General features: G+C 40.4%; 1 protein-coding gene and 1 pseudogene across 1 annotated transcript in view; one reads left to right on the plus strand and one right to left on the minus strand.

Annotated features, from left to right (window-relative positions):
• LDHC (lactate dehydrogenase C) overlaps positions 1–11,254 on the plus strand; it is a 31,995-nt gene extending 20,741 nt beyond the window's left edge. The window contains exons 7-8 of the mRNA XM_008148992.3: positions 7,495–7,618; positions 10,447–11,254. Coding sequence (XP_008147214.1) covers positions 7,495–7,618; positions 10,447–10,611 — 289 coding nt within the window. The 3' untranslated portion in view covers positions 10,612–11,254. The remainder of the gene's footprint in view (positions 1–7,494; positions 7,619–10,446) is intronic.
• Positions 8,048–10,117, minus strand: LOC114234257 (WW domain-binding protein 2-like; annotated as a pseudogene).
• Positions 11,255–14,079: the final 2,825 nt, after the last annotated feature.

Genomic DNA, 14,079 nt, shown 5'->3' on the forward strand with positions numbered 1-14,079 from the left:
ATGAGCACTTTGGAACCAGCTTACCTAGGTTTGAAACCTGACTTCACCATTTATTAAGTAGTGTGATATTGAGAAGTTATTTAAAATTTCAGAAGCTCAGTTTCCAAGTTTTTAAAATGGGGATAATAATAGAGCTCGCTTTAGAGGACTGTTATGAAGAATAAATGAGTTAGTACATGTAAAATGCTTAGAATAGCCCTTAGAACTTGTGTTCATCAAATGACTTGATGAAAAAAACAACACGAAACTGATGCAGATGATCAGAAATTAACTGGGTGTATTTATAAATGAAGTGTCTGACTCTGTGTAAATTAGCTTTAACAGCACACCTGATTCTCCTTTATGCTCTAGCCAAGTCACATATTAGTAAAAGTTATACAACCTAAAAATCACTTCTGGATATTCTAAACTGGAATATTAAATTTATAAAAGCTCAAGTGTAATGTATATTTAGGATGCCAACTCTACAGAAATGTATAATAATTAGGGAAGAGACTAAAAAGGTACACAATATAGCAAAAGTGATTATGGGCAAGTTTTTATTTTTTTAAATGCCTTTTAGTTTACAAAAATAAATTATTTTCTGATCATAAAATCACACGATCACCTTAATGCATACAGAGTTTCAATTGGGAAGATGACAAAGTTCTGGATATGATGGTAGTAATAGTTATACAACAGTGTTTATGTACTTAATACCATTTAACTGTATACTCAAAATGGTTAAAATGGACAATTTTACCACAATTTAAAAAAGGAAATAAAGTACATGGCAATAAATAGTGTTTTGAAGTTCAGACTGTCAAGTTAGCAAAGCATACTAAGCTTTAACCTAGCATTAAGTTCATTAAGCTTGGTGAAAGCACACTGGACAAAAAAACAGTATAGAGTATTAGCATTTTTAAGGAGGTATTACAGGTGCTTAGGTGTAGCTTCCAGGCCACATCACTGTGTTGGGCACACTCAGTTGCAAGGGAAAAGGGCAGATTACCCCACTATAGGAAAGATGCTATCTTTGTTTTCCAACACTTCTTTGTTAATGGTGAAAATGAGACTTTTATACATTCTTGCAAGAGCAGGTGTCAGTCCAGTTATACAGGCACCAACACTTTTTTTTAAATTACAGTTGACATTCAGTAGTTTTTAATACAGTTATTGCCACATAACCCTCAGGATCTGTATGTTTGCTCTCAGTCTTCTAGTCCTGGTGCAATGCACAAATCAAGGGTTACATAATATACAATGCTGATAACCTAGCTCTGTTATGTTTAATATCCAACATTTTAACTAATTTATTTTTTTTTTCAAATTTTGATTGTGATGGATTACACATAATATAAAATTTACCATCTTTAACCATTTTAAATTTATTCAGTGGTATTAAAATCATTCATATTATTGTGTAACCATCACCACCATCCATTTCATATCTCTTTCATCTTGTAAACTAAGACAAGTCTATTCCTCCCTCTCTTCCCAGGCTCTGTCAACCAACATTCTTGACTTAAAAAAAAATTTACTTTAAGTCTTTTATATAGTGGAATCATACAGTATTTGTCTTTTTGTGACTGGCTTATTTCACTTAGCTGATTCATTCTTCTCTCTGCTCAAATCTGCCTTTGAATCTCTAGTGAGTTTTTCATTTCAGTTACAGTCATGCACTGCTTAACGATGAGAATACATACTGAGAAATGCATTGTTAGATGGTTTTGTAATTGTGAGAATATCATAGAGTGTACTTAAGATATAACTTAAATGAAGCCCTGTCCAGTTAACTAAGAGCTTAAATTGGTTGAAATTAACCACAATTTACTGTACAAACCTTCCCCTGAAGTTTCAAGTGTTCAAAAAACTTCAGAGTTCCAAAAGAGTTATATGAGACAGATTCTGGCAGTGTAATTATTGCCTAGGTAGAGAGATAGAATCTTAGTGCTTCCTATTTTGCCATTATCCCAGAATCCTCCAGTGCTTAACTAATTTGTTTAAACCTAAAATATTGTGTCTTTCTGCAAAAGCAAATTCAAGATCCTCTTCCCAGATACTCCTGCCTTTTCTGAAAGGTCCATACTTGCTGTTAACCTTTTACTCGTGATATCTCTCCATGACTTGGGTGATTATCTTTGTATCACATATTCCTCAGAGTTTGTTTGACTAACATGTCTTTAATACTTTATACATAGAAAATGAAAGGCTAGTATACTTATAACCATCAGGATCTATTAAGATCGAAAGGTAATTAGAATCTCTCAAAGTGTTTTGGTAATTCTTTACTAATTGAACTACCTTACTTTCCCCTTTTATTTACTACTAGAGGCCTGGTGCATGACATTCATACACTGGTGGGGGGTCCCTTAGCCCGGCCCCTGCCCTCTTGCTGCCCAGGACCCCTTGGGGGATGTCCACCAGCTGCCGAGTCGGCTCCTGCCACCACAGCTGCACTCGCCAGGCGTGAGCCTGCAGCGAGCCCCGCTTCTGGCTGAGCAGTACTCTTTCCCCCTCAACCCCCCCCCCCCCCCGTGGGAGCGCACTGACTACCAGGGGGCAGCTCCTGTGTTGAACATCTGACCCCCAGTGGTCAGTGCGTGTCATAGCGACTGGTCTTTCTGCCATTCGGTCAATTTGCATATTACCCTTTTATTATATAGGATAGGATCACTTGTATTTTATTAAAGGTATTGGTAGACACATTCAATTGTGTGTTCAGTATCTCTAAAGCAAATTTATTTATTTATTTCTTCTTCTGGCCAAACTGTTTCCATAGAGATTGCATCAATTGGAAGTTCTCAGTCAATTTCCCAAAATATCTTTTCACTTTGATCATTATTATTGTTATATTTTATTTTCTTAAATTTCCTTAAAGGAATCTACAAACCCTTTGTTAATAAATTATTGAACAAAACGTGTTAATATTAGTATCATTTTCAAACCTTCTCAACAAAAATGTCCCTTACCACTTGTATGCATGCATTATAAGCATAAACAATGGACGCAAAACTCTGGGGGGTGAGGGCATGTATGGGTGTGGGGTGGGGGGGGTAATGGTAAGATATGTTCACATGTAATACCTCAATAAAAATAAAAAAATAAAAAAAAGATAAAAAAATGTCCCTTACCTATAGACCATATGTTTTCAGTTACCAGGATCCTTAGACGCCATTTCTCAGTAAATGCAGGAATCTACTGATCTGGAGGAACAATCATAATACAGCCAACTAAGGAACATGTTTTAGCTAATACTGGTTTCCAGGTGTCAGGGACCAGTCCATCTATTGCTTATAGGGATGTTACAGTGTTAGTCTTTTGTCTGCCCAACCCCTAATAATCAGATCACAGGGAATGTTAGTTCCTTTTCATCTCATGGCACACATAAACTAATTACTACCATTCTGTGGTACACCAAAAATGAAAACATATTTTTTGCTAATCTGGCAAAAAATAGGTATAATTTTGAGTCATTCACACTGGACAGCTATGGTTGTGTTGGCTGTGTCATTTTTTTTTTTTAATTTGACAATCTAAGGGAAAAGTGGTCAGCATCCCTGACAAAATAATTAGGGTATTTAAAAAAATTCTTGTGGCATACTGATTGAACAATGATTATGATCACATTTCCCACTAGAGTCCTATGTGTTTTGAATACCAAATACTATAACATGTTATAGATCAGTACTTATTCCAGTTAGTCCTCTCAACAATGCAGTGGCCAAAATGGAATTATTTGCCCTGTAGTCATTTAGCAGAGGATCTATAATTATAAAAACAATCTTTAGAGTACTGCTAGTATTTATCTAAAAAATGACTCAACTCTTTTATAGTCTTTGATTTTCCAGTACCTAACCAATAATTGCAGAGGAGTGACATCAGGATTTAATAAGACGTCCTTCCAGGTTCCCAATAGATCATGTAATTTAGAACATGGATCAGTTTTTGTCTTAAAATACCAGCCTTAGAACTGCTTGTTCTCTTTGTTCCCTTTAGCTTTCCTTTTATACCAACAGTTTTATTTTCATTTGGATGATTAATAACAAATAAAGGATTATTTTTTAGCCATTTTTTTCTCAATCCTCTTTCTCAAGCCATTTTTTGTTGTTAATCCTACCTGGAGGATATTTTTCCATTGATTTTTAGAGTGAATGGAAGAGAGGGGCAAGAGACAGAGAAACCTTGATGTGAGAGAGAGACATGGATTGGTTGCCTCCTGCATGCACCCTGACCAGGACTGGGGATCAAGCCTGCAACTGAGGTACATGCCCTTGACTGGGAATCGAATCCGTGACCCTTTAGTCTGAGGGCTGATGCTCTAACCACTGAGTAAAGCCGACTAGGGCTCTCAAGTGATTTTGTTAATTCCTGAAAGGATAGATCTGTCATCCAGATTCCACTGATAAGATTTGTCCCGAGTTATCTATGCAGAGCTTTCAATTTGTATACCATCAATTAATTACTTTCTAGGCATAATCTTCCTCCCTTTCCTTTTACTTACCTCACAGAGTCTTGGTCTGAAAGCTAATTCTAATTTGACACTAATCTGCATGACTTCTAATAGTACCCCTGGTTCTGGATTGACAGTCAAATCCTAACACACCACGATGAGTACAGTCCAACTGTTATGTGCTGAGGTGGTTCATTTACCCATCAGTCTTATATTTTGCAACCAAGTATGTTATGTGCAGTCCTGGTGCCTTGAAATTATGTGTTGGTGGTTGTTAGATAACCTGATAGGAATAACAATGTTGTACATTCTATGTTTCCTATCCTGGATCCCTTTCTCAAAGCTAAGTAAACTCAGTGCTATGTTAAAACCTCCTGTCTTTTGAGTCAATCCAAACCTGAGACCACTGTTGGTGGCAGTACAAAAATATCCTATAAAATAAAGAGGTAATATGCAAATTGACCATCACTCCAGCACACAAGATGGCCACCCCAATGTGGTCAAAGATGGCCACCCCATGTGAACACAAGATGGCCACCACAAGATGGCCAGCAGGGCAGGGCAGTTGGGAAGGACCAGGCCTGCAAGGGAGGGCAGTTGGGGGATATCAGGCCTGCAGGGGAGGACAGTTGGGGGGGACCAGGCCTGCAGGGGAGGGCAGTTGGGGACTACCAGGCCAGCAGGGGAGAGAACTTAGGGATGACCAGGCTGGCAGGGGAGGGCAGTTAGGAGCAACCAGGCCTGCAGTGGAGGGCAGTTGGGAGTGACCAGGCTTGCAGGGGAGGGCAGTTGGGGGGGACCAGGCCTGCAGGGGAGGGAAGTTGGGGGAGGTCCAGGCCTGCAGGGGAGGGCAGTTGGGGGTGGATCAGGCTGGCAGGGGAGTGGTTAGGGGATGATCAGGCTGGCAGGCAGAAGCAGTTAGGGGCAATCAGGCAGGCAGGCAGGTGAGTGGTTGGGAGCCAGCAGTCCTGGATTGTGAGAGGGATCGGGCCTAAACGGGCAGTCAGACATCCCTCGAGGGGTCCCAGATTGTAGAGGGTGCAGGCTGGGCTGAGGGACACACACAGACACACACCCCATGTACGAATTTCATGTACCGGGCCTCTAGTAATACATATATATTGTAGACAACAAGAATACTCAGGAAAGCATAAAGAAAATAATAGCAGCCCAGCCGGCATGGCTCAGTGGTTGAACATTGACCTATGAACCAGGAGGTCACAATTCTATTCCTAGTCAGGGCACATACCCGGGTTGTAGGCTCGGTCCCTAGTGTGGGCCTGCAGGAGGCAGTCAATCAATGATTCTCTCTCATCATTGATGTTTCTGTCTCTTTCTCCCTCTCCTTTCCTCTCTGAATTTAATGAAATATATTTTTTAAAAAATGAAAATAATAGCACCTGTAAGCCTGTCACTAAAAAATAATCACTATTAATAACTTGGTGGATTGATACAGTTCTAAAGTTTCTATAAAAATGTATTATGTTCTATCCTGGCTGGAGTGTTCAGTGGCTAGAGCATCGGCCTGTGAACTGAAGGGTCGTGGGTTTGATTCCTGGTCAAGGGCACATACCTGAATTTTGGGTTTGATTATCTCCAGCCATGATCAGGGCACATGGGAGGCAACCAATTGATGTGTTTCTCTCACAGCGATGTTTTTCTCTTCCCCAATCCCTCCATTTCTTCCACTCTCTCTCTTTTTTTTTATATATATATATTTTATTGATCTTTTACAGAGAGGAAGGGAGAGGGATAGAGAGCTAGAAACATCGATGATAGAGAAACATCGACCTGCTGCCTCCTGCACACCCCCCACCGGGGATGTGCCCACAACCGAGATACATGCCCTTGACCGGAATCGAACCTGGGACCTTTCAGTCCGCAGTCCGACGCTCTATCCACTGAGCCAAACCAGTTTCGGCTCTTCCACTCTCTCTTAATGGAAAAAAATATCCTCTGGTGAGGTTTAACAACAAAATAAAAGTATTGTGTATTTTACAAGTTTGAGATGAGAAATTACATAGTGTTTAGGACTGTGTTATTTTCTTTTGAAAACGTATCATGGCCCAGCCAGCATGGCTCAGGGGTTGAGCGTCAACCTATGAACCAGGATGTCACAGTTTGATTCCCTGTCAGGGCATATGCCCAGGTTGCAGGCTTGATTCCCAGTGTGGGGCATGCAGGAGGCAGCTGATTAATGATTCTGTCTCATCATTTGTATTTCTCTCTCTCTCTCTCCCCCTCTCCCTTCTTATCTGAAATAAATAAAAATAAAGAAAATGTACCATGAACTGGTTTAATGATATATTCTTAGGAAAAATATGTGCACATGGCTTAAATTATATACATTGCACCCCAGTAACAATTTTAAGTGGCTAGCAAGATGTATATGCTAACTTTCAAGGTGAACAGGTTCTATGTTTGGATATTTAAGCAATAATATAAAATACACAATATAACATACAGATGCTATATTGTAGAATTGTATACCTAAAACCTATGTAATTTTTTTAAATCAGTGTCACCCCAATAAATTCAATAAAAAAATTAAAAAGAAGCAATAATACAAAAAGCTGAAAACTGCCCTAACTGGTTTGGCTCAGTGGATAGAGCATCGGCCTGCGAACTGAAGGGTCCCAGGTTCGATTCCAGTCAAGGGCATGTACCTTGGTTGCGGGCACATCCCCAGTAGGAGGTGTGCAGGAGGTAGCTGATTGATGTTTCTCTCTCATCGATGTTTCTAACTATCTCTCTCCCTTCCTCTCTGTAAAAAATGAATAAAATATATATTTTTTAAAAAGTTGAAAACTAATTTTCATCTTGAATGGCATATATGCTTCAATATTCTGCCTTTATGATAAAAGGAGGGTGAATTATTAAAGTGATAATGAAGTCTATGAGAGTAGTATAGAAACTTGTATTACTTATTTATAACTGATTTCTAGAAAATTTAATGGAGTGGCATTGATTTGTAAGTTGCTTCAGAATGGATGCTTGAAATATATTCTTTTCTCTATGTTGACTTCTCATTCATTTGATTTTCTTACTTTCTACAACTGTAGTGCCTATGAGATTATTAAGCTGAAGGGGTACACCTCTTGGGCTATTGGCCTATCTGTGACAAATCTGGTAGAAACAATTTTGAAAAATCTTAGGAGAGTGCATCCAGTTTCGACTATGGTTAAGGTAGGCTTAAATTGATCTTTATTATCATTAATGTTTGTTGAGTCTTTACTATGTGCCAGGCATATACAAGGTGTTGAGGATATAATGGTGAACAAAAAAGACAGAGACCCTGCCCTCATAGAAGTTAATGAAAAATGGGTTTAATAAAACAATTACAAAAGAACATATCTAATAATAAATTATACTAAGTGCTATGATGAAAAACTAGAAAGTGCTAAGGGTACACAAGAAGAGAATTTAGCTACTCTGGGAAGGGGCATGGGTGGTGGTTAGGGAAGTCTTCCCAAAGAAGTAAAATGACCTAATCCAAGTAATGAGGAGGAGTTAATTTGGAAGGCTGGATTAATTATCCAAGCAGAGGGAACACATGTGCAAGAGGATCTGGAGGTAGATATAAGCAGAGAACTCTTGAGGATCTGAAAAAATAGGTCATCTGTTGAAATTCAGAGAGCAAAGGGAGTAATGGGAAGTGCTCGATGAAGGGAAAAGCAAGCAGTGTCAGGCCACCAAAAGGAAGAGGGTAGGCTGGGTCATGGTCAGCACACAGGGCCAGGCCAGGCCCCAGGGGTCTAGGCCCTTGTTTTCAGCCCAACCAGCAGCCCCCAAATGGCATGATGGGATGGGCATGCATTCTACAGTTCTAGTCAGAGAAGCCCCTTCTAGAGAAAAGAGGAAGGGAGGGAGGGAGGGAAGGAGGGGGGGAGGGAGGGAGAGAGAGAGAGAGAGAGAGAGAGAGAGAGAGAGAGAGAGAGAGAGAGAGAGAGAGAGGAAGAGGAAGCAGAGGGAAACAAATTCACAAATTCCCGGAACACTGACAGGGAAGCAGAGGGCTTTCTTACCCAGCCATAGTGACCTTCTTTCTGATGCCACCCAACATCTGGAAGCTCATGTAAAAACTTCAAAAGTTACAGAGAGGTGACAACAGAATGACCAAGTACAGGGAAAGTAAGGGAACGTGAGTGTAACTGGAGCTGGAGCCTGGCTGGGAATGGAATGTGGGCTGACAGTCTGGTGGGGCAGTGGACTTCCATAGCTAGGCACAGACCAGAGAGGAGTGAATGTGAGTACAGCCTGGCAAGGGGCCCTCAGAGGAAGATGTGTGGTTGGTCTGATGGAGCTCATGAGGTTGAATATAAAGTGGCTACCAAAATGAGGGAGCTGGACTTCAGTGGAGGAGGTGGCCAGAGAATCCCTCTGTGGGTGACTATAGCAAGACAAGGTGTATACCCTGAGCTCCTGAGGAGAGCCCCAGAAATGGTGAGAGGGAAGCTTGGTTAAGTAGTGCCTGTGGGCTTTGAGCTATTGTGGGAAACTGGGAGGCACCACTCTAGAATCAAGGGGCTTTGCCATTCTCTGAATGCTAGTTCCTGATAACTCTTTATAATCAGACCTGGGGGAAGAACAAGACCTTTCCATCACCTCCTCCAACCCTAGACTCAACCCCAAGGATGGGGTAGGAAAGAGTAATGAGTGATGGAGGTCTGAGGGGTCTACTGGGTCTTCTTATCTTTCAGGGATAGTAAGGAGAGGCAGAGGCTAGTTTATGAGCATGCAAGCATTGTGTGAGTTGTGCAGGGCTTTTTTGTTTTTTTTTAAATATATTCTTATTGATTTCAGAGAGGAAAGGAGAGGGAGAGAGATAGAAACATCAATGATGAGGGAGAATCATTGATCAGTTGCCTCCTGCATGCCCCCTACTGGGATAGAGCCCGCAACCCGGGCATGTGCCCTGACCGGGAATCAAACCATGACCTCCTGGTTCATAGGTCGGTGCTCAACCACTGAGCCACGCCAGCCAGGCAATTTGTGCAGGTTTTAATAGACTTTCTGGCAGCTGCTTCTATGGCCTTGGATTCAGCTGCTGGAGTGGAGGGAACATTAGGGCTGTAGACCAATGTTTCAATAGGTCCAAGATAGGGCAGTGGCCATGACTGCACCTATGCCATGGGCCCTGTACATCATGGGAGGTTCAGGATAGAAGTCAGTTTGGGGCAGTGGATAAAGGTATCCTGGAAGGCAGGAGTATATTCCATTGGCAACTGGTGGGGGCCCTGCTAGGCACGAGAGAGTTCCCATACCCATAGGTTCCATTGGAGGCTCACTTCTGGAGACTTGAGATGCCATCTGTGGCATCTTTTGTCCAAACTCAGTGGCACACCATGGTGTAAAGGTCAATTTATACAAAACAGAGCCTTCTCAGCCACTTTCTGCTTCTGAATTCACTGTTCTCTTGGTGTATCTCAAACATAGGCTACTTGATTTTACAGTACTTTATCAGATGAAATGACATTATGAAGGACTGCATGGCATCCTTCCCCTTAGACAGAAGGATAACCCGGGAAGGGGTGAAGTAAACAGTGCCTTTCTTGGTCCCTTTGAGACCTCTGGCACGATATTCATGTTACTGAAACCAAGTTCCACATGGTCATAGGATATTAGGATGCTCTTGGTATTGTCAGTGATCACTTAACCGCCCTCTGAGTGATTCTTGTGCTCCATAGTCTCTCCAGTATACTCTTATTCTTAAGAAGCTCTCGCCCTAACCGGTTTGGCTCAGTGGATAGAGCATTGGCCTGCGGACTGAAAGGTACCAGGTTAGATTCCGGTCAAGGGCATGTACCTTGGTTGTGGGCACATCCCCAGTAGGAGGTGTGCAGGAGGCAGCTGATCCATGTTTCTCTCTCATCGATGTTTCTAACTCTCTATCCCTCTCCCTTTCTCTCTGTAAAAAATCAATAAAATAAAAAAAATTAAAAAAAAGAAGCTCTCTAGCACAGCTGCTTTTCCATATCAGGTTAACTGAACAATAATCTAATTTTGCCTTTTAGGGCTTATATGGAATAAAAGAAGAAATCTTTCTCAGTGTCCCTTGTATCTTGGGGCAAAGTGGTATCTCAGATATTGTGAAAATTAACTTGACTTCTGAGGAGGAGGCCCTTTTTAAGAAGAGTGCAAACACACTTTGGAATGTCCAAAAAGACCTGGTATTTTAAAGCCTTTTAATGTTCCACTGTTTTATACAACAAAAGATAACAAACTGTGTATTTTACATTTTGAAAATATTTTCATCTGATTTGAAAAATATAAGACAACATTGGAGACCTATAGCATACTTCAGCCTCTCAAGGGTAGAAAAAGGAAGGGTAGAAAAAGTAAAGAAATTTATCCTCCTTTATGAATCTCGCATTGCTCTATTCTGATGATACCCAACTTGTACAAATGTAAGAGTGGCCTTCAGGTTTAGTAAATTATATATAACAATCCATTATAATATAGGACTTAAGATTTTTTTTTCACAAAACAAGCACTTTTTCTAGTATTGAAATTTTATCTTGTGCTTTCTTCCCTTAGGGAAACAGCATATTCACTTTATACTGCTTCATGTGTCTATGTATAATTTTTACTGAGTACTTATTTTTAAGACCATGTGTATCAGAAGGAAAATAGAAATATACCTTTTTGGTGTAAAAAAAATTAAATAACTTCAACCCTACAAGTATAATACCAATTAATCTAAATTCAAATTGTGGATTTGGTGTCTTTGTTGAAATACTACACAGGGAGCTTAGACCATCAGATTAGATATAAGTGAAAATTAAGCATTGTGGAAAATAAATACAAAGAAATTTGTCTTGGTTTGTGTGATTAACTCAAACTAATGTGAAACATGGAACCTTTGATTTCCAACTTTCAATTCGGAAATCTGGATTACATTTCTTTCCAATTCGTTCATCAAACTACTATTATTTTTGCTGTGTTATGGTTATAAGTTAATATGACATGATTTCTGCCCTCAAGTATCTTACAGTGAGTATTTAAGGTATATCAACTAATTAATTATTAATGAATGCTTTATAAAAGTCAATTGATAGCTCCTTCTTTGTGTCCAATCTAGGAGTGAATGTTCTTCTTTTGATTTATATATACAAATATATGTATATATGTATATACATCTAATATGTAACATGTATATTTCCTTTACTCCACAAAGAATTAAGTCAGCTGTAGGAAATACCAATGAAACAAAAGCTAAGAAATCAGGACCAAGGTAATTTACAAATTAGACTTGAGCAGTGGGAAAAGTGAGAAGGCAGCTATGCCGGCCCTGAGAACTTGCATGGCTCTAGTGCAGGCGTACCTATTTGCAAAGAGAGTCACAGTTCACCTTGTTAGTCTTGCTATCGTAATAGCTTTCATTCTAGCCATCTACTACTAAACATGATTAGTTCCCTACTATTTTGTTTTTTAACTTCTTATTGATTCCAGAGAGGAAGGGAGAGGGAGAAAGAGAACCATCAATGAGAGAGAATTATTGATCGGCTGCCTCCTGCACGCCCCCTACTGGGGATTTATCCTGCAACCCGGGCATGTGCTCTTGACCGGAATTGAACCCAGGTCCCTTCAGTCCACAGGCCGCCACTCTACCCACTGAGCCAAACCACTAGGGCTATTTTTTTTTCTTTGAAAAAACAACAACAATGCCCTAACTGGTTTGGCTGGGTGGATGGAGCGTCGGCCTGTGGACTGAAAGGTCCCAGGTCGATTCCGGTTGCGGGTATGTATCTTGGTTGCAGGCACATCCCCAGTAGGAGGTGTGCAGGAGGCAGCTGATTGATGTTTCTCTCTCATCGATGTTTCTAATCCTCTATCCCTCTCTCTTCCTCTCTATAAAAAATCAATAAAATATATATATATATTTTTTTAAATAAAATAATAAAATAATAAAATAAAAACAACAACATACATACTTCCCTTGAATACACAAAATACGATCATGAGTGAGAGTTTAGGTAGGATCGAGGGAAAGAGGAATCTTCTGTGGATTTTGCCTTGTTTTAAAAGCTCCTCTTTGTATTCCAAATTAAAATTTCATTTTAGGAAATCCTGGCAGAGATTGAAAAGCTGTAAATTATAGTTTCTACAGTGAATATTCTAGGAAGTACAACTACATCATGTATTCCCAATGGGGGCAATATCACCCCTTGGTGTGTGTGTGTGTGTGTGTGTGTGTGTGTGTGTGTGTGTAAGTGAGAATCTTAGATATTACAAGGGTTTGGCTCTCTAAAGCTCAGCCCTACCAGATAAAATCTTATTACTTAATATTTAATTTAATGAGGTGGTGGGAACCGAATGATTAGGGGAAAATGTTTAAAAATTCTCTTGAGGGAGAGATAATGAAAAAAAAAGTTAAACACTGCCCTATATTTATAAAATTATTTGTCAGATGTGTATTGTCTATTATGATTCACGAATTAGAAAAACAGTTAATTATGTAGAATGTGGCAGGAGAAGAGATGTGGAAATCTTGGTTTATTTCAGACTAAGGGTTAAGTGGGGAATTTTGGATTCTACACTGAGATAATGATTTGTTTCCCCTTCCACTTATAGAAATGATTATCAGCACTGCACTGATCAAATTCTTAGGGTTTCATATTTTACTTAAAAATCCTTGTTGCAGGTCTTGGCCAGGTAGCTCACTTGGTTAGAGTGTCCTCCCCATATGCTAAGGTTGCAGGCTCTATCTCCAGTCAGGCACCATACAAGAAGCAACCTGTGGCCTGACTGGCGTGGCTCAGTGGTTGAGCATCGATCTATGAACCAGGTTCGATTCCCGGTCAGGGCATATGCCTGGGTTGTGGGCTTGATCCCCAGTGTGGAGTGTGCAGGAGGCAGCCGATCAGTGATTCTCTCTCATCATTGATGTTTCTATCTATCTCTCCCTCTCCCTTCCTCTCTGAAATCAATAAAAATAAAAAAAAAGAAGCAACCAGTGCATTCATAAACAAGTAGAACAACAAATGCATGTTTCTCAAATCAATTTTTAAAAATTAACAAAAAATCTTCATTGCATAGAGGGTTTAAAAATTCTTTTTTTTTTCCTACTTAACCTCACATCTGTGAGTAGTAGAAAGTAGTTCTGAGGAGTTGTGGGCCTCGGTCCCCAGTAGGGGGCATGCAGGAGGCAGCCGATCAATGATTCTCTCTCATCATTGATGTTTCTATCTTTCTCTCCCTCTCCTTTCCTCTCTGAAATCAATAAAAACATATATATTTTTGAAAAGTAGCCCTGTGGTATCTTTCTCCTACAGCCCTGGTGAAAAATCCCCAATCAAGTGTCAAAAGCCCTTATTGTATACATCTGGACAAAGTTTGGTTAGAAATAGCTTTACTTGGGCTCTCCGGTGGATGGGTTCTGGGAACGCAGTACTCCTTTGATAGCTGAGGCCCGCTAGTTCAGTGTGCCTGCTGCACCTCCTGCAGTGGGAGCCCAAGGAGCCTCTGAGCCTCTTTGAAGATCACCAACTACAGATACCTCAACCCACCAAACGTGCACAGATGACAGGCCTCAGAGCCCCAATCTCGGGCCTCGTGCTTACGCCAGGTGTGCTAGGCCCCTACGAGGGTGCACGAGCTGGGCACAGCTTCAGTAATCAATGGTTTTCCTCCTCGGACCTCAGCCA

Source organism: Eptesicus fuscus, chromosome 13 (assembly GCF_027574615.1).
Source record: "Eptesicus fuscus isolate TK198812 chromosome 13, DD_ASM_mEF_20220401, whole genome shotgun sequence".
Lineage (NCBI taxonomy): Eukaryota > Metazoa > Chordata > Mammalia > Chiroptera > Vespertilionidae > Eptesicus > Eptesicus fuscus.